At 39.8% G+C, this 23,701-nt stretch overlaps 2 protein-coding genes across 2 annotated transcripts; one reads left to right on the top strand and one right to left on the bottom strand.

Annotated features, from left to right (window-relative positions):
• Positions 1 to 11,875, top strand: ankrd34ba (ankyrin repeat domain 34Ba). The gene is made up of 2 exons (XM_085280365.1): positions 1 to 486; positions 6,270 to 11,875. Exon 2 carries the CDS (start codon positions 6,318 to 6,320, stop codon positions 7,914 to 7,916), a length of 1,599 nt encoding a protein of 532 aa, XP_085136491.1. The 5' UTR covers positions 1 to 486; positions 6,270 to 6,317; the 3' UTR covers positions 7,917 to 11,875.
• A 1,441-nt stretch (positions 11,876 to 13,316) lies between these two features.
• Positions 13,317 to 22,649, bottom strand: oclna (occludin a). The gene is made up of 9 exons (XM_085280366.1): positions 22,502 to 22,649; positions 21,923 to 22,000; positions 20,890 to 21,553; positions 20,639 to 20,806; positions 19,086 to 19,216; positions 18,077 to 18,259; positions 17,695 to 17,866; positions 15,617 to 15,658; positions 13,317 to 13,995 (listed from the first exon to the last, which is right to left on the bottom strand). Exons 2-9 carry the CDS (start codon positions 21,973 to 21,975, stop codon positions 13,897 to 13,899), a joined length of 1,512 nt encoding a protein of 503 aa, XP_085136492.1. The 5' UTR covers positions 21,976 to 22,000; positions 22,502 to 22,649; the 3' UTR covers positions 13,317 to 13,896.
• Between the last annotated feature and the right edge of the window lie 1,052 nt (positions 22,650 to 23,701).

The following is a 23,701-nucleotide window of genomic DNA, read 5'->3' as shown; positions in this document are numbered from 1 at the left end:
TGCCGTCATTCAGCCTTCTTGATGGTTGTCATGGAGATATCATTGATAAGGTGGAGAAAATGCAGTTTCCTTTCTGCACATAAGTTAAAAAAAAAAAAGTCCTTTGTGGCTAATTTCACAATTAATAAGCCTTTGCTGAATCAGACCCCCTTTGATGAAAGAACATGTTGTTGCTATAGTGCTTCACCTTGTGCGTTCATCTTTGTCAACCTTCCTTGTTTTCTCTCTCTCTGCAACTGCTGCTGCTGCTGCTGTAGCGATGGATTAACCATTTCTTAGACCTCCCTGAAATCAAGTCTGTATCACTCGCGCTCATAACACATTTTGTCTGAGAAGCAGACTCATTCTGGAAAACCTTGGTTGCTGCAGTTTCTTTCTCCTCTCAGTTATTGTGACACAATCCTTCCAGCATCACGCCAGTCGCAGCTCTGCAACAGGAGAGTGAATGTCTGCAGGAGAGGACTAATCTTAACTGACTGGAGGCTGGTGAGTCACACAGATACACAGTAGCGATTCTTCAACTTCGCAACTTAATTTTATTATTTTGCTTATCTTACAACCAGTTAATAACTCTGAATGGAATTTAATGCACAAAAGATGTTAATCTTTGAAGTAACAAAGATAGCATTGTAATTATATGGCTCTAGGATCCTCACCATGAACAACACACTTGCAGTAAACATATATCTACACACACAAACACACACACAGTGGTCTTCCACAGGATGAATGTTGAGCTAATACTGTTTAGGTGAGGTGGATTTTTTTGATATTCAATGTGCAGAACTGTTAGAGATCTGCAGAGAGGAAGACAAAAGGTGTAATGTTTGCACTGCAGTTAGTAAGCATTTGAAGGGAAAATAAGGACAGCATAAGGGTAGAGTGAAGATTTTAAGCTACATTGTAGATTGTCATCCCAAATTGTTATCCCAAATCTGTTGTATGCTAGTTTCATGCTACCTTAGAGATCCACATTTATAATGTGCACACTATAAATTATATATGTCAGTGTCACATCTGGGCTTGTGAGATACTGCTCGAACTCCTCTGCTAATACTGTAATAATGTGGCTGAAAAGGTTATGAAGACACAAATGCCAAAGGCCAGAACCCAAGAGATGCATGTATACAGGGAGTGCAGAATTATTAGGCAAATGAGTATTTTGTCCACATCATCCTCTTCATGCATGTTCTCTTACTCCAAGCTGTATAGGCTCGAAAGCCTACTACCAATTAAGCATATTAGGTGATGTGCATCTCTGTAATGAGAAGGGGTGTGGTCTAATGACATCAACACCCTATATCAGGTGTGCATAATTATTAGGCAACGTCCTTTCCTTTGGCAAAATGGGTCAAAAGAAGGACTTGACAGGCTCAGAAAAGTCAAAAATAGTGAGATATCTTGCAGAGGGATGCAGCAGTCTCAAAATTGCAAAATTGCAAAAACCAAGGCGCCAAATAACTGCCCATGAACTGAGAAAAGTCAAGCGTGCAGCTACCAAGATGCCACTTGCCACCAGTTTGGCCATATTTCAGAGCTGCAACATCACTGGAGTGCCCAAAAGCACAAGGTGTGCAATACTCAGAGACATGGCCAAGGTAAGAAAGGCTGAAAGACGACCACCACTGAACAAGACACACAAGCTGAAACATCAAGACTGGGCCAAGAAATACCATACCACCTTTATTTATAAAGCACTTTAACATAAAACCAGAGTTCACAAAGTGCTGTACATGCTAATAGCATAAGTAAAGAAAATTAAAATGAGATAAGATAAAATAAATAACTAAAAAACTAAAATTAATTGAAACATGTTAAAACAAATTGAGTCAACCCCTCTAATCAATGCCAAAGGCAAATATCTCAAGACTGGTTTTTCTAAGGTTTTATGGACTGATGAAATGAGAGTGAGTCTTGATGGGCCAGATGGATGGGCCCGTGGCTGGATTGGTAAAGGGCAGAGAGCTCCAGTCTGACTCAGACGCCAGCAAGGTGGAGGTGGAGTACTGGTTTGGGCTGGTATCATCAAAGATGAGCTTGTGGGGCCTTTTCGGGTTGAGGATGGAGTCAAGCTCAACTCCCAGTCCTACTGCCAGTTTCTGGAAGACACCTTCTTCAAGCAGTGGTACAGGAAGAAGTCTGCATCCTTCAAGAAAAACATGATTTTCATGCAGGACAATGCTCCATCACACGCGTCCAAGTACTCCACAGCGTGGCTGGCAAGAAAGGGTATAAAAGAAGAAAAACTAATGACATGGCCACCTTGTTCACCTGATCTGAACCCCATTGAGAATCTGTGGTCCATCATCAAATGTGAGATTTACAAGGAGGGAAAACAGTACACCTCTCTGAACAGTGTCTGGGAGGCTGTGGTTGCTGCTGCACGCAGTGTTGATGGTGAACAGATCAAAACACTGACAGAATCCATGGATGGCAGGCTTTTGAGTGTCCTTGCAAAGAAAGGTGGCTATATTGGTCACTGATTTGTTTTTGTTTTGTTTTTGAATGTCAGAAATGTATATTTGTGAATGTGGAATTGGTTTCACTGGTAAAAATAAATAATTGAAATGGGTATATATTTGTTTTTTGTTAAGTTGCCTAATAATTATGCACAGTAATAGTCACCTGCACACACAGATATCCCCCTAAAATAGCTAAAACTAAAAACAAACTAAAAACTACTTCCAAAAACATTCAGCTTTGATATTAATGAGTTTTTTGGGTTCATTGAGAACTTGGTTGTTGTTCAATAATAATATTATTCCTCAAAAATACAACTTACCTAATAATTCTGCACTCCCTGTAGTTCAGTAACCAAGTGATTGACCTGGGCACCAGCAAAGAGGTTTTGACCAAATACGGAACAGGATAACTGAATGCACACCACCTACACCTCATCTGTCAAACATGGTGTAGGTGGTGTGTTTTTCTGATGGGTAATAGCTGCCAGCAGACAGACTTTACTTCTGACATCAGTTGCAAGATGAAAACATGTTGCCTGCTCATATGAATGGTAATGCAATCAAGAAGTAAGGTTCATTATATGCATAAGTGGCACAACATCTGTGATTCCCACCCAGCACAGCTGATGTCTGTTTTCTCATGCAAAACCGCAATAACTATATTCTGTAGTTCAAATCCAGAAAAATTAGACAACAGCAGTAATGTTTTCCTGAGATATATATGTGTGTGTGTGTGTGTGTGTGTGTGTGTGTGTGTGTGTGTGTGTGTGTGTGTGTGTGTGTGTGTGTGTGTGTGTGTGTATTTTCACTGTCATCACAGCTCTAATATGACTGGTAAAGCAGGTATCTGTATGTCCCACATAAACGCCCTGTCGGAATGAAATATTATTTTACGTTCATAATCTATGTTACTATTCCTAATCCTTATTATTACTGTTGCATCATTTGTGATTTATCATTATTGTCATTTCATTGACACATTTATTGAAACTGGTGATGTTATGTTAAAGTCTGTATTTCAGGTGTTAGCATAAGCACATAATAATCTTTCACATATTGCCTGTGTGCATTCAGCAGCTTGCTGCATTGGAGTTTGCCTGGTAACAGATGACGTAGAGGGAGGTCATGCACTTAGGTTAACAACACAGACACATAGTCTGTCTGGGTAAACTGATTGCAAATGTTGTGCAAGTCCAGAAAAGTGTAATAACAGGATGCATCTGGGAGGCGGTAGAGGAACTGAGAAAGGAACTGTTATGTTTTAGACTATCTCCTGACATAGAATTACTGAACATGCATGTTGTTTTTCATCTGCGGTGACGCGAGTTACTGGTCATCATAAGTATACAGTGGGGCAAAAAAGTATTTAGTCAGCCACCGATTGTGCAAGTTCCCCCACCTAAAATGATGACAGAGGTCAGTAATTTGCACCAGAGGTACACTTCAACTGTGAGAGACAGAATGTGAAAAAAAAAATCCATGAATCCACATGGTAGGATTTGTAAAGAATTTATTCGTAAATCAGGGTGGAAAATAAGTATTTGGTCAATAACAAAAATACAACTCAATACTTTGTAACATAACCTTTGTTGGCAATAACAGAGGTCAAACGTTTACTATAGGTCTTTACCAGGTTTGCACACACAGTAGCTGGTATTTTGGCCCATTCCTCCATGCAGATCTTCTCGAGAGCAGTGATGTTTTGGGGCTGTCGCCGAGCAACACGGACTTTCAACTCCCGCCACAGATTTTCTATGGGGTTGAGGTCTGGAGACTGGCTAGGCCACTCCAGGACTTTCAAATGCTTCTTACGGAGCCACTCCTTTGTTGCCCGGGCGGTGTGTTTTGGATCATTGTCATGTTCTCACTGATGGAAGGAGGTTTTGGCTTAAAATCTCACGATACATGGCCCCATTCATTCTGTCCTTAACACAGATCAGTTGTCCTGTCCCCTTGGCAGAAAAACAGCCCCATAGCATGATGTTTCCACCCCCATGCTTCACAGTAGGTATGGTGTTCTTGGGATGCAACTCAGTATTCGTCTTCCTCCAAACACGACGAGTTGAGTTTATACCAAAAAGTTCTACTTTGGTTTCATCTGACCACATGACATTCTCCCAATCCTCTGCTGTATCATCCATGTGCTCTCTGGCAAACTTCAGACGGGCCTGGACATGCACTGGCTTCAGCAGCGGAACACGTCTGGCACTGCGGGATTTGATTCCCTGCCGTTGTAGTGTGTTACTGATGGTGACCTTTGTTACTTTGGTCCCAGCTCTCTGCAGGTCATTCACCAGGTCCCCCCGTGTGGTTCTGGGATCTTTGCTCACCGTTCTCATGATCATTTTGACCCCACGGGATGAGATCTTGCGTGGAGCCCCAGATCGGGGGAGATTATCAGTGGTCTTGTATGTCTTCCATTTTCTGATGATTGCTCCCACAGTTGATTTTTTCACACCAAGCTGCTTGCCTATTGTAGATTCACTCTTCCCAGTCTGGTGCAGGTCTACAATACTTTTCCTGGTGTCCTTCGCAAGCTCTTTGGTCTTGGCCATGGCGGAGTTTGGAGTCTGACTGTTTGAGGCTGTGGACAGGTGTCTTTTAAACAGATGATGAGTTCAAACAGGTGCCATTCATACAGGTAACGAGTGGGGGACAGAAAAGCTTCTTACAGAAGACGTTACAGGTCTGTGAGAGCCAGAGATTTTCCTTGTTTGAGGTGACCAAATACTTATTTTCCACCCTGATTTACGAATAAATTCTTTACAAATCCTACCATGTGGATTCATGGATTTTTTTTTCACATTCTGTCTCTCACAGTTGAAGTGTACCTCTGGTGCAAATTACTGACCTCTGTCATCATTTTAAGTGGGGGAACTTGCACAATCGGTGGCTGACTAAATACTTTTTTGCCCCACTGTAAATATCACACCCACCTGTTGTCAGGCAGGAGATCGAGGCAGATGTTTTGCAGAGCCCATCTTCACCACATATATGTGCTTTAATAAAATCATTTGTGTTGACTCACTATGGACTTTCAGTCGTATGTCTCTTCCTCAAAAATCCGAACCACGACAACCCACTGTTGCTACTTTACATACAAAAAGCAGAAGAATTACCAAAAAAACAGTCTAGGAATGTTTTTCATTGTAGTGTTTTGGTTTCTGTGACTAACTGAAGAAAATGTGTTACTGTCTGAGACGTTGTTAACTGCAGCCTTTTCTCGCCTGATAGAAAAAGGCAAGGACAAACAGCACAAAGGCGGATAGAAAGAGGCTGGCTCTGCTTGTGCTGCAGACATAGAACTGCTGAAAATGAAGATGACAATTATCAGTTTCTTGCTTTTCCTGACTATTTGTTTCACACTTTGGTAAAGAAACTGTAATATATGCAATTCATTTGAAATTATCACTTATAAACAGAGTAGATTAAATTAAAAGTTAATTAATTAAAAAGCAAATTGTAAAGTAAGACTAAAGATAACAAATACATTAGCACATACATATAATATGCGACAGGTGTCGCCATGCGACACCTGGCACTTTCTTTTTTTTCAACTTTTCTAACAACAGCCCGAAGACTGGAATTTTAACCCACACCATGACACTTATCTAAGCTCTAACTGTGTCCTTTTGCACCTTGACGTAACTAAACAAGAATCATATTGGTATAGAATTAAGGAAGATTTCTAGAGTTGTATGTGTGGGTTGCTACTGTTTTTCGACAGGTTTCCTGCTGATATCGTCATCATGGCAAGCAACTGCTCTTCTTCTACAGAACCTTAAATAGTTTTGTTATTTTCCACAGAAATCTGTCTTTCTACATCTTCAAAATCACCATCTGTGACCAAGAAGCATGGAGGCAGAAGGCTGTAATCCTGGTGTAACCATAGATTCAGGTAATCCACTACTAAAAGCAGTGTTTCTCCGTCGCCTGCGGCTCACACGACTGCTCCTGGAAGGGGGAGCCTACATCAATGAGAGTGACAGCCAAGGCCAGACCCCACTGATGGTGGCCTGCCGTACCCAGCATGTTGATGCCCAGAGTGCCAGTCGAGTCAAGCTGATACAGTTTCTTCTAGAGAAGGGAGCAGACCCCAACATCCAGGACAAAGAAGGTCGATCTGCACTGATGCATGCCTGCCGGGAGCAGGCTGGCCCAGAGGTGGTCTCTCTGCTTTTGGCCAGTGGGGCAGACATCAGTCTGGAGGATCAGTCTGGGACATCAGCATTGGTTTACGCAGTCATGACTGGAGACCTAAAGGTGCTGAACTTGTTGCTTGATGCATGCAAAGACAAGGGAAAGGAGGTGATCATCATAACAACTGACAAATTCCCATGTGGTAAACTGCAAACCAAGCAGTACCTCAGCATGCCTCCCCTTCGTCCTCTTGACCAGGCAGAAAAAATGACATTACCAGCTCCTGCATCTCCATCTGAAATCCAGCTCATCACATCTCCCCAGTGCACCTCCTCTACCTTGTGCCCTCCAAAACCAGTCTTTTCTTTTAAAGAAGCACAGATCTGTGGCATAAGCTCCCATCCGTGCTCCCCGTCAAGATTTCGCGGGCTTTGCCAAGCACCTCTAAATGGACTGCAGCAGCCTCTACTGAGGCTGAATTCTGAACCCTGGCTGAAGATCCCAGCATCTCTGCTCACCCAGCAACCTCTTGAAGCTTCAGTCTCAGAAAAAGCCCAGGATTTAAGTCGGACTGATAACTTCTCATTCAGAGTTCCTAGACTGGATGAGGATAACAGCCAAAACTCTGACAGCTACAAATGGTGTGAAGCAAGTAATGAAAAAGCAAGAGATGGAAAAAATGATAGTGCCAAACAAGTTGGACAAAAGATACCACTACCAGGTCTCATTTCATCTCACTCTGCCTCCCATCCTAATCTGCATTCTGAAAACCTTGGTACAGATTCAGTCCCCTCCTCGCTTTCCACTGGTAAAATTCTTGTAACACAACTGCAACCTTGCATGGCTTCATCAAGCCTTCATAATGTCATTCAAAGACGCAAGCTAGGTGCAGACATATACAACTCTGACCCACAAATAGCTGTAAACATTCAAAATGTCCCTGAAGAGCAGAAAGCTAGAGACCTGACAGATGGCAAGAGGCTGGCGCCTTTGCATTCCTCTAGCACAATGGGTTCCAGGGAGTTGGTGTCAGGAACGAGTCAGAGAATCCTTTCTGGATATGAGCGCAGAGGTTCTGGTGCCTTCTTGCTGGATCTTAACTCACAGGCCAGACCAAGATCTCTCCCACCTCTTACTAACACCCCCATCCTTAATGTTTGTAACCTCAGCAATGGAAGTAGTTTTTCTGAGAAAGAGTCTGGCCAAAAGCAATTTTTTCCCTCTGCTCCTCCTGGGCCCCGGAAAGAGCTTACTAGGCGGATGCTTCTAAGAAGACACTCAATGCAGACTGAACAGTTCAAGGCCACAGCTTGAAATCTAGCCAGGATGCAAGAAAAGTGCAAGCGTGTTCCGACGTGAATTCTGTTCTCCTGTGAGCCATGGTGTGTGCATATTAATTGAGGAAAACCAAAGAGTGTATGCAAAATTATTGGATCCTCAGACATTCATGGATTTAACAACATATAAACTATAGATTTTTCTGTGCTTTGGTGTGCTGTCTTGTCAAATAGCTTTAGTGTGCAGTTCTTAAATATAGATCTTCTCTCAAATTATATTTAGACATTTTGGTCACTCGGATGACAGAAAGTCCAGCTAAAAACCTGCTTGTTTGACTTTAATAAATTGTTCTGGTGGAAGAAAGTTAGTAGAAAGTATATCCAGGGGAGTTAAAGAAATGTTAGCTTTAATTTGCAGGCATGCCTCTGGTTACTTAACAATTTTAAGTTTAATATTCAGTTCTTTTTGGTTTAGCTTTTTCTTTCACCAACAGCTGAAAGAAAAAAATGCCGGACATTCCACTCTCTTAATTTAATTACTTGTTATCTTTGCAAATCATCTTTTTATTGCTGTAGGCCATTACACACCAGAACTTCTTTCCACAAGACATCGATAAGAGTATGTGAGTTCAAAATCGAATGAAATGCTAAACTACACTCAAGAGCTGAGTTAATGCAGCTTTAAAATCTTTATGTGCAGAAATGTGCTAACAAAACTTTCAGCTTTCATTGAAAAGGTGTAACAAAAATATTACATTAACAGTTTAGTAATTACACCAACTTTTATACACAGTACCATTTTCAGAGGGTCTAAAGTAATCAGACAAATAAATGTATTTTTAAATATCAGTATTGTTTTTTATTCAATTTATTTCAATTCAATTTTATTTATACAGCCTCAAGGCGCTTTATATATTGTAAGGTAGACCCTACAATAATACATACAGAGTAAAACCCAACAATCATATGACCCCGTGTGAGCAAGCACTTGGCAATAGTGGAAAGGGAAAACTCTCTTTAACAGGAAGAAACCTCTGGCAGAACCAGGCTCAGGGAGGGGTGGCCATCTGCTGCGACCAAAAGACAGGATAAAAGACATGCTGTGGTAGAGAGCCAGAGATTAATAACACATATGATTCAATGCAGAGAGGTCTATTTAACACATAGCGACTGAGAAAGGTGACTGAAGAGTAAATACTCAATGCATCATGGGAATCCTGAGCAGCCTGCACCAAAAGTGTAACTAAAAGAGGATTCAGGGCCACCAGATCCAGCCCTAACTATATGCTTTAGCAAAAAGGAAAATTTTAAGCCTAATCTTAAAAGTAGAGATAGTGTCTGTCTCCTGAATACAAACTGGAAGCTGTTTCCACATAAGAGGGGCCTGAAACTGAAGGTTCTGCCTCCCATTCTACTTTTAAATACTCTAGGAACAAGTAAGCCTGCAGTCAGAGAGCAAAGTGCTCTGAAAAGCATGCTCCCTTTCAGTTGAGTTGAAGTGACTGGCATGGCCACTGCAGAATATACCATTTCTTTATCATGAGGAATTCTTAGGTTGATTTTACTGTAATGCTTTGGGTTGCATTGTATTTGCACCGTAAAGTGCTGGCAAATGTGTTTTGCTGCATTTGGCTGAATCTAAGCAGAGTATAGTCAATGCAGTGTTGTGGCATGTGTATGTTAGCACATACCATAACATTGCACAATCTTTGGCAGATAATGTGGTATCCTTCAGACAGCACAGTGACACAGTCCTTCTCCATAGTTTTCTTTTCAGATCATTCTTGTAAAAAAAAAAACTAAAAAACTAAAAAACTAAAATGCATTTTTGGAATAAGGCTGTAACATGACAAACTGTGGACCAAGTGAAGCACTGTGAATACTTTCTAGATGTACTGTAATTTTAATTTGGGCTGTTAAAGAAAACAACTATGTTAAATCTTGAGTAATTGAAGTCATTTTTAGACACAGTCCTTACATTCAGGGGCTCAATTGGAATTGAATGATTCCAGTACAGTACTATTGAATACTAAAAACAAGCACACTAAATTGAATGATTTAGTATGCTTTTTCCTTTTTCTTTTTTTTTTTAGAATAGCTCATGTCCAATTTGTACCTTGTTGTTAACCCTCTACATTTTCTCCCATAATGTCTTTTTGGGTAGAAGTAAGGTTATAATACGTTGACCTTCCTTTTCAGGGTGTTTAGAAACATTCTTTTATACTATGGAAATGATCCTGTAGATCCTGCAGAATTTGGAAGATCAGTTGTTTTCTTCATTCTCTGTGTTCTATGCTAATGATTTGCTATTTTCTTGTTTTAGGTTTAAGGATTGCCTGTTAGGTTTGCCGCAGTAGCTCATGTCGTGTGTTAAAAGAAATGGATTCAAAATGCAAACTGAACTCCAGAATAAACACTCTGGAGTTCAACTGTGCAATTGATTAGAATAACGAAACAATACCCTGCAATTGTCCACCAATGGCTTTTAAAAAAGTGTTGCAGTTAATTTGTACTCTTGAAATTAGGGTATTGTGTATAAAAATGGCTGTAACAAACAGTTAATACAATCTGCTCGATCGTCCTCTTAAAGCTAAAATCTGGATCGTTTCAGTTTATATTTGTTGTTAAGTACAGAATCAAAACTGTCACTGTTCAAATAATTCCAGATCTATGTACGAATTAAATCAGGTAATGATGGGATTATAGTTTCGCTTTTATTTCATTACATTTCACAAAAAAGTCCAATGAAATGATCCAACATTCTTCTCAGCTGCAATGTGTTCATGTGCTGCAGATGGTGCATTATATACAGGTTGAGCCATTTATATGGATACACCGTAATAAAATGGGAATGGTTGGTGATATTAAAGTCCTGTTTGTGGCACATTAGTATATGTGAGGGGGCAAGCTCCTCAAGATGGGTGGTGACCAGTGTTGGTCAAGTTACTTGAAACAAGTAATCAGTAACTAATTACTGATTACTTCCCAAAAAAGTAATCCCGTTACTTTACTTATTACTTATTTTCGAAATTAATTAATTACTTAGTTACTTAGTTACTTTTTAAAAACGATTTACAACCTGAATAGGTGATACAGCGATAGATCTTTCAGCCCAGTTCTACTTTTTCTGCATAATCCATCATACAAAATGTAATCAAATGGAAAAGTCTCTTTTTTTTAACTTTTACTTTTATCAGTTTTAATCTTTTTACTTTATGCATCAAGTAAATATTAAATTATATGCACCATTCTCTGACTTGAATAAATTAGTTTAACATTTAAACCTATTTTCTGCACATTCCAGCACATAAAATAAAATATTTTTTGTGTTTACACTCACTCTTTCAAATAGATGCAAGTAAAACACAGCAGAAAATAAATAAAGTCAAAGACTAGTGGTCCTTTTGCTCTATTTTCACCTGTAAAGCAGGAGTGGGGTATGCGGAGGTTTACCCTGGTGCAGGTGTGCGGCAGCGGTCAGTGGAAGAATCCACGAGTTTCTCTGTGAATTTCCCATTACGTCGTTGCGCACTCGGTGCTTGCTTGGAAGTTTAGGGGTTTTTTTCGCTGTAAAAAGAAGTTTTCTTCCCACGCACAACGGACACTAATGTTTTTCTCACTTTTTATGGAATCAAACTCAGTAAGTAAGGTCAGTACTTTAAACGCTGCACGCTCATACTCTCTCCCGTACTCGATATATTATCCATTGTTGATCTGCACATAGCTGTTGTCACGAACGTCACACTCGCTTACGTCACTGTCATGAGACATTCTCGCAAAAAAATCACGGTTTTAGTAACTAAGCAACGCAGCATTCCTACAGGAAAGTAACGGTAATCTACCGTTTTTGCGATAGTAATCCCTTACTTTACTCGTTACTTTAAAAAAGTCATCAGATTACAGCGTTACTGCCCATCTCTGGTGGTGGCCATTTAGAAGTCGGCCATCTTGGATCTTGGATACAACTTTTGTTTTTTCAATAGGAAGAGGGCCATTTGACACATCAAACTTATTGGTAATGTCACAAGAAAAACAATGGTGTGCTTGGTTTCAACGTAACTTTATTCTTTCATGAGTTATTTACTCATATTTCAAGTTTCTCACCACTTATAAAATGTGTTCAATGCTGCCCATTGTGCTGGATTGTCAATGCAACCCTCTTCTCCCACTCTTCACACACTGATAGCAACACCGCAGGAGAAATCCCAGCACAGGCATCCAGTATCCGTAGTTTCAGGTGCTGCACATCTCATATCTTCACACCATAGACAATTGCCTTCTGATGACCCCAAAGATAAAAGTCTCTTGGGGTCAGATTGGGAGACCTTGGGGGCCATTCAACCGGCCCACGGCGACCAATCCACTTTCCAGGAAACTGTTCATCTAGGAATGCTTGGACCTGGCACCCATAATGTGGTGGTGCACCATCTTGCTGGAAAAACTCAGAGAACGTGGCAGCTTCAGTGCATAAAGAGGGAAACACATCATCATGTAGCAATTTCAAATATCAAGTGGCCTTGAGGTTTCCATTGATGAAGAATGGACCCACTATCTTTGCTAATATGTTCAACTTATGCCACTCTCCAGTGACATGCGGCGAGTGCTACGCTGTGGGCTCTTGCTGAATGAAGCTAGGACAGCCACTGATGTTTCTTCATTAGTGACAGTTTTCTTGTGTCCACATTTTGACAAATCTAACACTGAACCAGTTTCACGAAACTTAGCAAGCAGTTTGCTAACTGTAGCATGGGAGATGGGTGGTCTCGTAGGGTGTCTTGCATTGTAATCTGCTGCAATGACCCGGTTACTGTGTTCACCAGATATTAACACAATTTCGATCCGCTCCTCACGTGTTAACCTCTTCGACATGTCAGTGGCTGTGAACAAAGAGAAACTTGTAAATAACTCATGAAAGAATAAAGTTATGTTGAAACCAAGCACACCATTGTTTTTCTTGTGACATTACCAATATGTTTGATGTGTCACATGGCCCTCGTCCTATTGAAAAAACAAAAGTTGTATCCAAGATGGCCGACTTCTAAATGGCCACCATGGTCACCACCCATCTTGAGGAGTTTGCCCCCTCACATATACTAATGTGCCACAAACAGGACTTTAATATCACCAACCATTCCCATTTTATTACGGTGTATCCATATAAATGGCCCACCCTGTAGATTAGAATTGGAGACACACTGTTTTATAGGTTGTGTGATGTTACAATTTTCTAACAGCACTAAGCATTATTTATATTATGCTTGGTTTATTATGCAAAACATATTTATTGGCAAATGTAAGGTAACATATGTTTATGTAAGGTATCTGTGACAGGCCAAATTAGCTGATAGCTCCCTGCAGGTAAATCAACCACTTTGAATGTTACGCTTGTTTCAATTAAACATCAGTTAAAAAACTGTCAGCTGGAAAGGACACTGAATTGGAAGGAAAAAAATGATTTTATTATATTAAAAATGTACCACAAACCACTGTTAAAAACACATCATTATGCATTAAACATGCTTAGTCAAAATGTCTATTCTGTCTTCAATTAACAGACTTTAACACATAAGGTCACTTATTACCACAAACTGCTAAAAACATTGTTTGCTACAGATTTACATGTTTTTGTTTATCGTGTAAAAGTAGAATGGACTTAAAACTTCAGAGACAGTAAAAGCAAGTTACTGTGAGCAAAAAACATTCAAACTTGGAATTGTGTGTGATTTTGTGCTCAACAGTCTATAGCCACGTAGTAGGACTGATCAAATGGGGCTAAATAAACACATACAATATAATCTATGAAAGTCCTTACTTATACCAATACAAACAGTAGCACAAAATACAAGACAGAAATACAATTTGGGGTTTTTGTTGTTGTTGTTTTTTTCTGCTAAAATATGAACAGCTAGGCAGTTTTATCTCTTTCAGTGTAAGTCACAGTAGATTTATCCAGCCGTTAACCCCAGAGTGACTCGATCCAGTCTCAGACAGGCGTACAGTCCTCACACATTTTTATTTCAGGTCCTGCGGTCGTAATCACTGACCATCTTCTTGATATGGTTCAGTTTGGACTTCAGATATTTACACCTGCGCTTCTTCACCTGATAATCTGAAGACTGTGGATAAAAAAGGTGAAGCTTGTAAATTATACATACAGCAGAAGGCACCTATATATCTTACGTCTATCCAACTATTTTCTTTTCCAATTCAGGATGGGTATGGGCAGGTGGGGGTGGGGCCTATTCCAGCTGTCATAGGGTAGAGGCAGTGTGCACCCTGGACAGATGACCAATCTGTCCAGAGAAAACTTTTTACAGTCACACGTATGGTCAGTTTAGAGAGTCACCATTTTGTCTATAACGTTTCTGCTATCCATTAGGGCTGCCACAAATGATTATTTTGATAGTCAACTAGTCGCTGATTATTTTTGTGAATAGTCGACTAATCAGATCATGCATCCATTGGACGTAAAACTTAGAGCTTATTGCACCAGCATGCATCTGCAATTATATAACTATTATTAGCTTACAGCTTTAAGTGTTTAAGGTATGTACTAACTAAAAATAAAGACAAGATGATGGTTTATTACATTTTAATGAAATTTCAGATTGTTTTGGTGGAGTTTAATAAACTCAGCCGTCTGCTCCTTGCTATCTAAAATATAACAGGACACCGAAGTATATTCACAAGCATCTCACACTTCTGATAATCAGTCGTCTGCTTGACGTTTATTCAGCTGTCTAAAAACTATAACTTTAATCTCAGCCAAACCGATTTACTCAGGAACAAATAAAATACTGAAAAAAGCCAAACAATAACATTTTTAAGTTATCTAAGTGTCTTATATATCATGTTTAACCTGAGTAGCGAAAGACGGTGGTGGGTTTGAAAACGATTTGCCGGGAGTCCGGTGTTCTCACCGAGCCTTGAAGTGAGCCTTGAACCCCGGCTAGCTATCAAGCTGGTGGGTAACAGACGTCTCCGAAAACGTCGGAGCGCTTTTGAAAATATGTGGTGTCTTGATAAACTGAGCAGATATTTGAAGTTTACACAGCTACATTCTCGCCTGAAAATATGTTAAAAGTTTATGTTGTGACCCAGAAAGAATAATAACAGTAATATTAAAACTAACTAGCTGCTGCCATTGTTGGAAACTGAGCTGGGCCGCGCTATGAATTCTGGGATAGGTTGGGCCACGAAGTATATGCCCGACCCATCCTTCAAATCTAGGGAAATAAAGGACGCATTTGTCGGCGGCATTTGTCAGAGTCTTCAAATTTGGACAGTCTTCGTCGTGTCGCTGTAACGTAATTGGCCTACTAATGCGGGCACAGGAGGATGCGGTTCCTGAATTTGGACACAGGTACGATACTGGACACTGCTTCTTCGGAGTTTAACGACAGCTGGCATCCTTGTACACGCAGTGCTGCCATCTTCTGTTTCAGTCCATTATTACACTCATAAATCCTACTACTTATTCCTGCGTCTTTAGGGATCTTATAAAGCTTCAAACGACGCGATTTTGATAGTTGACGTAATCGTGACCAGTCGACTAATCATGGCAGCCCTACTATGCATCAGCGCTGAGTTATTACAAGAATGTGTCTACAGCTGATATGGATTCTAACAAGACACCAGCATGATAAATTAGTGTCCAGTCACATGTATCACAGTGACAGGACATAGATAAAAAATAAATGAAAACTGACAAGTATAGATTAAATATTCCCCACATACCTTTTTCATATTCTTTATCTTGTTGTACTCATCCAAAGCATCCTGTTGAAAGGGCAGACAAACATTTCAAGTTTAGTCAGATTACTAAAGTCTCACATTTAACTTTCATTGATTGGGTGACAGGTGGTAGAGCGGGCGTCTACCAACTGGAAGGCTCGGCCTCTTGTCTCTCCTTCCATGTGTTGAAGCATCCTTGATACTGATACAAAATACTTGCACCCGATGCATTTATCGGAGTGCGAGTGTGTGAATTTTAGATAAAAGTACTGCATGACTGTGTGTGTGTGTGTGTGTGTGTGTGTGTGTGTGTGTAACACCATGGACATCATGGGTAAATGAAACTTGCAGTAGAAAATGCTTTGAGTGCTAAAAACTGAGAAAAATGGTGCTACATAAGTAGCAGTCAATTTATTACTGATTTATTACTTTTTCTTTTTTGTTTAGAAAAGCTTTAATTTAGTGAAAAAGCACTTTTTCATCATCACGCATCCAATATCCAACATTTATCCATCAGCAACTTGGGTTTTCAGATTATCAATGTCAGAAGCAAGGCTGGACTGGGACAAAAAGTCGGCCCGGGCATTTTGACTAGAGACCGGCCCACCAGGATAAAGATTGAAAATGTGACGTCATTCAGGGGTAAAACCGCAAAGGATTCTGGGAACTTGTGGCAAGAGGTACTAGCGCACGCAGGCTTTCAATTGAACTCAGTTACACAGCGATAAAAAGAAACACAAAAAATGGCAAGAAGCTGTTGTATTATTAACTGCAATAGCCGGTCGCATGACAGCCACGGGAAGCCGATCGTTTTTGTTTTTTTTTATCGGATTACGTCGTTGAAGAGAAATTTTTTAAACCATGTTTCCGAAGTAAGAGCCGACGGATGGTCTGGATATACCAAATATAACGTCCCAGAACACTCCAGCTCACAGGTTAGTCTGCTCCAAGCATTCCCACAAAGGTCAGAGTTTTGTAGTAGTTAATACGTCATTTTTCTTAACATAATTGGTGATATAGGTTACAAGCAAGTCTGGCGCTGAACAGAAATTGTTGCGCTATGCTCCTTTGTTTATTGTGCATAAATAGTAAATTGTCCTGACACAATATTGTGTTTCGCTTCTGTTATTACCATGGTACATTGACAAAAACATACTTTTATTCACAGGATAAAACAGTTGTTTTGTATCACTAATTGCCCAGTACGATTACAGCATACAGTATTATTGTCACTGCTACATTTCTGTAATGAACCAGAAATTATTTCCACTACTAATTAATTACCGTTGAGCTCAAAGGTCCTATTAATAAACTGTTAACGAATGTGTATTTATGAAGACGATTTGTGAGACTGGTAAACTTACCTTTGTTCGTACGATGGTCTTTCGTTCTACACGGTGCATTTCAAGGTCCTGCACCCATCCGTCGGTAAACTGTACCTGGGCTTGTTGCAGTGACCTGAAGTTACTAAACTTCATGAGTGTATGCACTCACTCCAAGAACCGTATAATTATAAATATGAGCGTGGTGAAAGTTGGGCAGCACGCTGACGTCTTTTGTCCCTCTGTGTGCTCGTAAGGGTAACCCTTTCACACCTTTGATTTTTTCCTCGTATCTTTTCTTTGTCTTTTCGTCGAGTCTGTCTTTGTACGGACCGGCATTGTTCTACTTTTGTTTTGTACATTCCTTTTTTGTGCGGCAAAGAAAAAACAAGAAGGCATTGGAACCGGAGAATGAACGTTTTGTGGTGCTACGAATGCTTGCATTTGATGCGGTACTTGGACTGTTTCGCCACGAGTTCCCGGCCTGCAATGCGCGAAAAATCACGTGATTGCTAAACAAGGGGGCGGGTGCATTCGGCCTCCTCGGCTGTAATTGGTCCAGCCCAGAGTCGATCATGACCAATTGGCCAATCCAACACCTTTCATTATATATACCCTTCCTAAAAAAATAATAATAAAAAAAAATCCATCGGCCCATAAAAATAAAAAATTGCCAGCGGCCCACCGGGCAAATGCCCGGTATGCCCGATGGCCAGTCCAGCTATGGTCAGAAGTACTAGAAATATTTTAAAATCTCACCAGGTACTGTGGGCTTCCCTCCTCCAGTTCATCCAGCTCTCTGTCCACTGCTGAAAGGCTCTGGTTAATTGCATCAAGCTCTGCCTGCAGATCTTTGTACTCCTGATGGTCGTGGTCAAATTCACGCTTGTAGTCATTGCGCTCTTGCTCATTTGCAATTGGAGGAAATTCACTGGAGGAAGGAAATGGGAAGAAAGAGAAGAGAAAAGAATGAAAATAATTATAATAATATTAGAAGTTCATATGTGAAAACATTCTTAAAAAATTAAAAGAAAAAAGAAAAAAAGACCGATATATGATAGACTTGACTTGAGGGGTAATAATGTTTCAAAGATGATCAGTTCCAGCGGTCTGGTTATGAGGATTAAAACTTATGTCTTACCTGTCAAAGTCGTTGTCATCCAGCTCGTCTCCAGACGAGTTGTAATCTGTGTCGTAGTCCTGTCCGTCTATGTGGCGAGGCCGACCTGGTCGTCTCGTTCTGGAATATCCGGCTGAACTTGCCACTTCTGAGATACTGCTGTAGGGAGGCCTGCTTTGCAGTGGCAGTTCCTGGACAACAGGCCTGTGTGACAATAATAACAATAATTACTTTAGAAAATCGATGTCAAAGGTTAGTACATTAATAGAAGATTTTGACTATGGAAGATTTTAATGTAAGACGAGTGTCAGGAAACTTCTACTAATGTAGGAGGAAGTAAAACACCGCCATAAATAACCTGCAAATTCATACTGTATGAGACAACCTTTAATAACCTCCTAATTCCTTATAGCTTGGTGTGTTACCTCATCAATACCAGGCCAGCACTGACATGTTTTCTTCATATTCTGTATAATAATATAATAATCAGCTCATTCTGCTTAGGTCTGGGTCATGAGAAAAAATTTCAATCAGTTTCGAGGAGCAAAACAAGGTTGCATAAACAAGGCTCAAGCTGAGTCTGCAATACACTGCAGCAGACCAATGTCATACAGATTGTACTGATAGCACTGTGACCTAGGAGCAGGGCCAGTTTCCCCACAGACGTCTACACAACTGGAAATCTTTTGGAACCAGAGGAATCATAATTGCAGGCCGTTATGAAGAAAGCAGGTTTCCTGCTTTCTTCCTCACTAGCTTCACTTTTCAAACCCAGACATTATGTCCATTTTTTATATACTCTACGGTTATATGCAGTAACCGCAGTGACTGCTAGCATGGCTGCAAACACATGGATAATTAGACTCCCAGAATCAAGACTTCAGTACTGATTCTGGGAGGAAAACTGTGATGCGTATCTGTGACATCTCAGTGGTCTTAGGGTGCTGTCCTCAGTCTTACAAAATGAGATTCAGTGTTGAATTAGGATTGAGAAATAAACACCTGCACTTGTATCAGGGCGCATACTCACTGAGGGCTGTAGCTGTATGGTGGTTTGTCGTAGTTTGTGCTTTCATCATCCAGATGACTCCTCGAGCTCCTTAGTTTTTCTGGGTAGTCTGAAATGGGAACTTCTCCAGGCACAGCAGACACATGGTTCACCTTCACAAAAATGTAAACAAATTAGCAACATATTTTTAAATAATATATAAAACCCATATCCAAAACTTTTACTGCACATCAGTAAGTAGCTACTTTCATGCTTGATTTGGCACATTTACGCCAGATGCTTTTCCTCATGTGACCCCAAAGGGGACTAGTGTCTCTGGCAGGAAAGCAGCAACCTTTCATTTGTCAAGTGAATGTGTAAAGGTTACAGTGCCAACATCTAGCCAAAACTCACTGGTCATTTGCAAGTTTGAGCAAAATCATTAACTATTAAACCTCATCACTTTTTCCATTCACCAGCTAGCTTTAGTTTAGCCAACTATTCATTTTCTTCTTTCAGATACTTTCTCTCACCATTTGATATGCATTTTAGTTAGCTAAATCAAACTATATATCACAAATGAGATACACTTTAACTGTCTACATGTACTGTGTGTGCTGCATTCACACTGCCTCAGCACTTTCAGGCAGGTTCCCATAAGCTCCAGTAAAGTAAATACTTTCTAAGAATCAACTTGTTTATGTGGAGTTACGCATGGGCTAACTGATGACTTTTTCCTTTCTTTCGTTCTTTTTTTTAATAAATACAATTCAAAGTACCAGTAGAACCTGCTTTTCCTGTTCACTACTGTAAAGTGAAGTGTACAGCAAGGACTTGGCTGTGGTGAATATCATCACGACTTTCAAAATGACTCACTGTCTCGTTGCTACTCACTAGAATATATTGCTAAACCCCAATGAAACTCGTTTTACATCATTCATTGTGAAATGTAAATACCTTTGTTTTAATGCTTGAACATAGTAACAATAATAAGCTCTGGTTCATGTTGTGTAAATTCCTTCCTTACTTCATGACATGCCAGCATGTGACTAAAGACATGCCAGAGTGAGACTGAAACTGTTATCTGAGAGCACGCCACACCTTGAAACCAAAAATACAGTGCTAGACAGAAAGAGCTCATTGGTCCACATTTCACCTTCTCTGCTGATAAACAAGTGACTACCATCAAACTGGTTTTACCAGTCCTCTACTGCTGCATGACATCAGATCACAAAGACAGTTCTGGGCTATAACTTCTCTTCTCAGAAAATGGCAAAAATGCTCCAATCCTTTATCATATTTATCATATGTGTTCATATGTGATACCACAAAACAATCATTGTAAACTAAATGCTTTGGACTGCTGGGTGGAATTAACACTAAACATAAAGGCCTAACAATGGATCTTAAGAAATTGAACTGATTACTCAATGAAAAATAATGAAATAAAGGCTTCAAATGCGCTGTCCTTGTCAAAAAAATAGCTGTTTTTACGTCATTGGAAATGAATTGTTTTGTTTTTTTATGTCATTGCAATAACAAATGTTTTTGCGAAAATGTATCTTTACAAAAGCCCATATAAAGCTGTCACTCACCCATGCCTCTACATCCTGAGGTGGTGCCAAGTCATCAATGACTTTCACTTTCTTCCACAAAATGTTGCTTTTGCCAAAATTTTGGATTTTCTGCCGCGTCTTCAGTGCAAAAACCAGCATGATAAGCAGAGCTGCTGTCACCAGGAAGCCAAACACAACGGCAATGGCCTGGAATGGGAAATAAACCACCACATTAGAAACAGAAAAAAGTTAAAGACAGAAATGGACATAAATCAAATCTGTGCCCTCACCTCTTGTGGCTCAAATACACAGTAACGGTAAAGGTATTCATTAACAAATAGTGCTGAGGACTGCGGTTGTTGGTAGGGAGCACACAATGCAGTAAGGGTGTTGCCTTGAAGTGTTCCATATGACTGTGCCGATGGGTTCACTGCCACCAAGTATACTATGGTGGCTATAAGCATAAACAGGGCTAGGATGGCAGAGATGATCACCACAGCCAGGTAGAACCTCCTGCTCTCTGATAGGCTTTGACGGGATACAATGACGATGAAGACCGTGAGTACGAAGATGAACACAATGGCTGACATGGCGATCATAAACCCTTTGCCTGAACGTGGTTCAACATAACTATAACCATATCCTCCATATCCATAGCCACCGCCATAGCCGCCGCCAAAGCCACCGCTATAGCCGCCACCATAGCCGCCACCATATCCGCCACCATAGCCGCCACCATAGCCGCCACCATAGCCACCAATGCCTCCAAAACCAGACAATGCTCCCCGAGAGTCATAAGCCAGTGTGGAGGCAACGCAAGCAAATATAAGCAAGCACAAAAAAGTGCAAATGACAGCCATGATTTTGAGGATGCCTGGTGGAGACGTCAAGCGGTAGAAATGCTGGAACTCATCATCTGGGTAGTAAGAATAGGCAGGCTGCGGAACGATTTTACTGTGTAGGGGGGAGAGACAAAAGAGACAGTGTTTATGGTGAGATATATATATATTATATATACACACATATATATAGTGATAGTGATTATTTAATAAGATAAACAACATTTCTACCAAGATTTGTCAAAGTTAATTAGTTTGTAAATATTTTTAATTATATACCTTTTTTATTTGCATGTAAGGTAAATTAAAGCTACAACAAAAATCTTAACAAAACTGATTTCAACCCAAAATAAAGACAAACTAAAAAAAATGACAAAGTCAGAAAGAAAAACGTAAATACTCTATATTATCATCTTGAACATTCTGATGAACACTTACAATACAAAATGATCAGCAGTAGAAATATTAATCGAAAAACACTCACTGGTCATCATCTGCCTCGTAAGGAGGAGGGCTTCCTACGGGACTGGAAGACATAACTTCTGATCCACTTGGTGCTGATCTGTAAAAAACAAGAATATTTATGGTTAAAGCAGATCTCATTTAGGGTTCATAAGTGTTGTCATAGCTATTAAGTATCATCATTGTTAAATGGTGATAACTGAAGTCTTCCTAAGGTCCATGGATCTGCTGACTTTATTATGACATTCACCAAGAAAAAAAAAAGGCAGCATTTCAACTAAAAAGTGGAACATTTCTTTTATTTACAATGATTGACTCTATTAATTACTCTGCTGCAAACACCTACATAGTAAGATATTTGTAAGACATTTTCAGAGACTTATTCCCCACAGCATAACCGTGCTAGTATGCAGCGATAAAAACCCAAGATTACAATTGCTAGCATGACAATCCTCCTAGCAATTTTGCTTCATAGAAGAGATAATAGGGTTAATAGGATAATTGATTTGAGTATCCAACGACACACTTATCTTTAGATCGTTATTTTAAAATGAAAGAAGCCTCTGCTGATAGTCCCACAATTTCAAATCGATACACTAACCTGCTACTTTGTAAGAGTCCTCAGCTGAAACAGCTCAAGTGAAACTGCGACTTCCAATAAAAACATCCTGACCACACCTAGACAGGTTCGTCTCTCGCTCGGTAACAGCACGCCCCGCCTCACAATCACATGTCACATTACAGAACATGAGCGGAAGTCAGCCTTTTCCCTCTGAATTAAAAAACAAAACGTTTCTATAAATACTTTAAGTTGGTTGTGCATGTCTCTTACAAATGTTAAACCAATGTATTTTAACAAACGTGTCCAACAACTTACGTGCAAACCTATTTCGCCTGGCAAAGAAGGAAACTAATATGAGTGACATTATAAAGAAGTTCGCCAATCTTTGAGTGTCACTCCAACAAACGTATCCCTCGTACACAAGTAAGCAAGAGAAGACTAATTAACACGAACTGAATAAAATGACAAGAAACAAGTTTGAATGTATTCTGAGCTTTGATTTTCTGTTAATGTTCGCACATAACCCAGTACAAAATGTTTTTAATAATGGTAAATGGACTGGTTCTTATATAGCGCTTTTCTACTCAAAAACACTTAACACAACTTTTCTCATTCACATCAGAGCTTTTTTCATTCTGACAGTTACACACATGGATGCACCTTGTCTATGGATATTTGGCATGCAGAGAGGAGGAGATGCGATCGAACCACTTACCTTCAATTTGGTAGGTGACCAGATGTCGATCTACCTAATTGGTTAAACATTTAACTTTAGAGTCAGGATTTTCATGTTATGATTAAGTCCAGATTTGCATCAACTAATATTTTTACTATTAATTAAAGAATTGTCCTATTTTTGTCTACAAAATGTTTTTTAAGTTAACACTACATCTAAAGCAAGAGCTTCTTTAATATTTTTTTTTTTTTGAAAAAGTATTTCAATGGGCTCATTTGCACTATAAAGTCCAAAAGCCAGAAAAAGTATTACTGGGAAAGCAACTCAAAAGATAAAATTTGTTTAATCAGTTGATTACTCAGTCACTTCTTTCATCTCCCATCCAGCCTTTTGTTTTCTTTGGTGTTCTTGCCCATCAATATTTTATTACTTTTTGCCACAAAGCAAAATGGCTGGCTGCTGATTAACAAAGAATATAACTACACCATTGTCCAATAAGCAGAACTGTATTTGGAGAACAGAAAGCATGAAATTATGAAAAAATTATACACATTTAAAGAGAA

The sequence above is a fragment of the Mchenga conophoros genome, linkage group LG7, assembly GCF_057382185.1.
Source record: "Mchenga conophoros isolate Kocher_MC1m ecotype Shallow Benthic linkage group LG7, M_conophoros_male_GT1.1, whole genome shotgun sequence".
NCBI lineage: Eukaryota > Metazoa > Chordata > Actinopteri > Cichliformes > Cichlidae > Mchenga > Mchenga conophoros.
This window is presented reverse-complemented; position numbering and strand designations above follow the sequence as displayed.

Bases quoted from the DNA above. Each gene is read 5' to 3' on its own strand.
- ankrd34ba (XM_085280365.1), top strand. From the start codon at position 6,318: ATGGAGGCAGAAGGCTGTAATCCTGGTGTAACCATAGATTCAGGTAAT.
- oclna (XM_085280366.1), bottom strand. From the start codon at position 21,975: ATGTCTTCCAGTCCCGTAGGAAGCCCTCCTCCTTACGAGGCAGATGAT. The intron at 19,217-20,638 runs GTGAGTGACAGC...ATTTTTGTGAAG, and splicing joins CTCAGGATGTAGAGGCATGG to GTGAACCATGTGTCTGCTGT. The intron at 17,867-18,076 runs GTAAGACATAAG...TCCTTCCTCCAG, and splicing joins GATGACAACGACTTTGACAG to TGAATTTCCTCCAATTGCAA.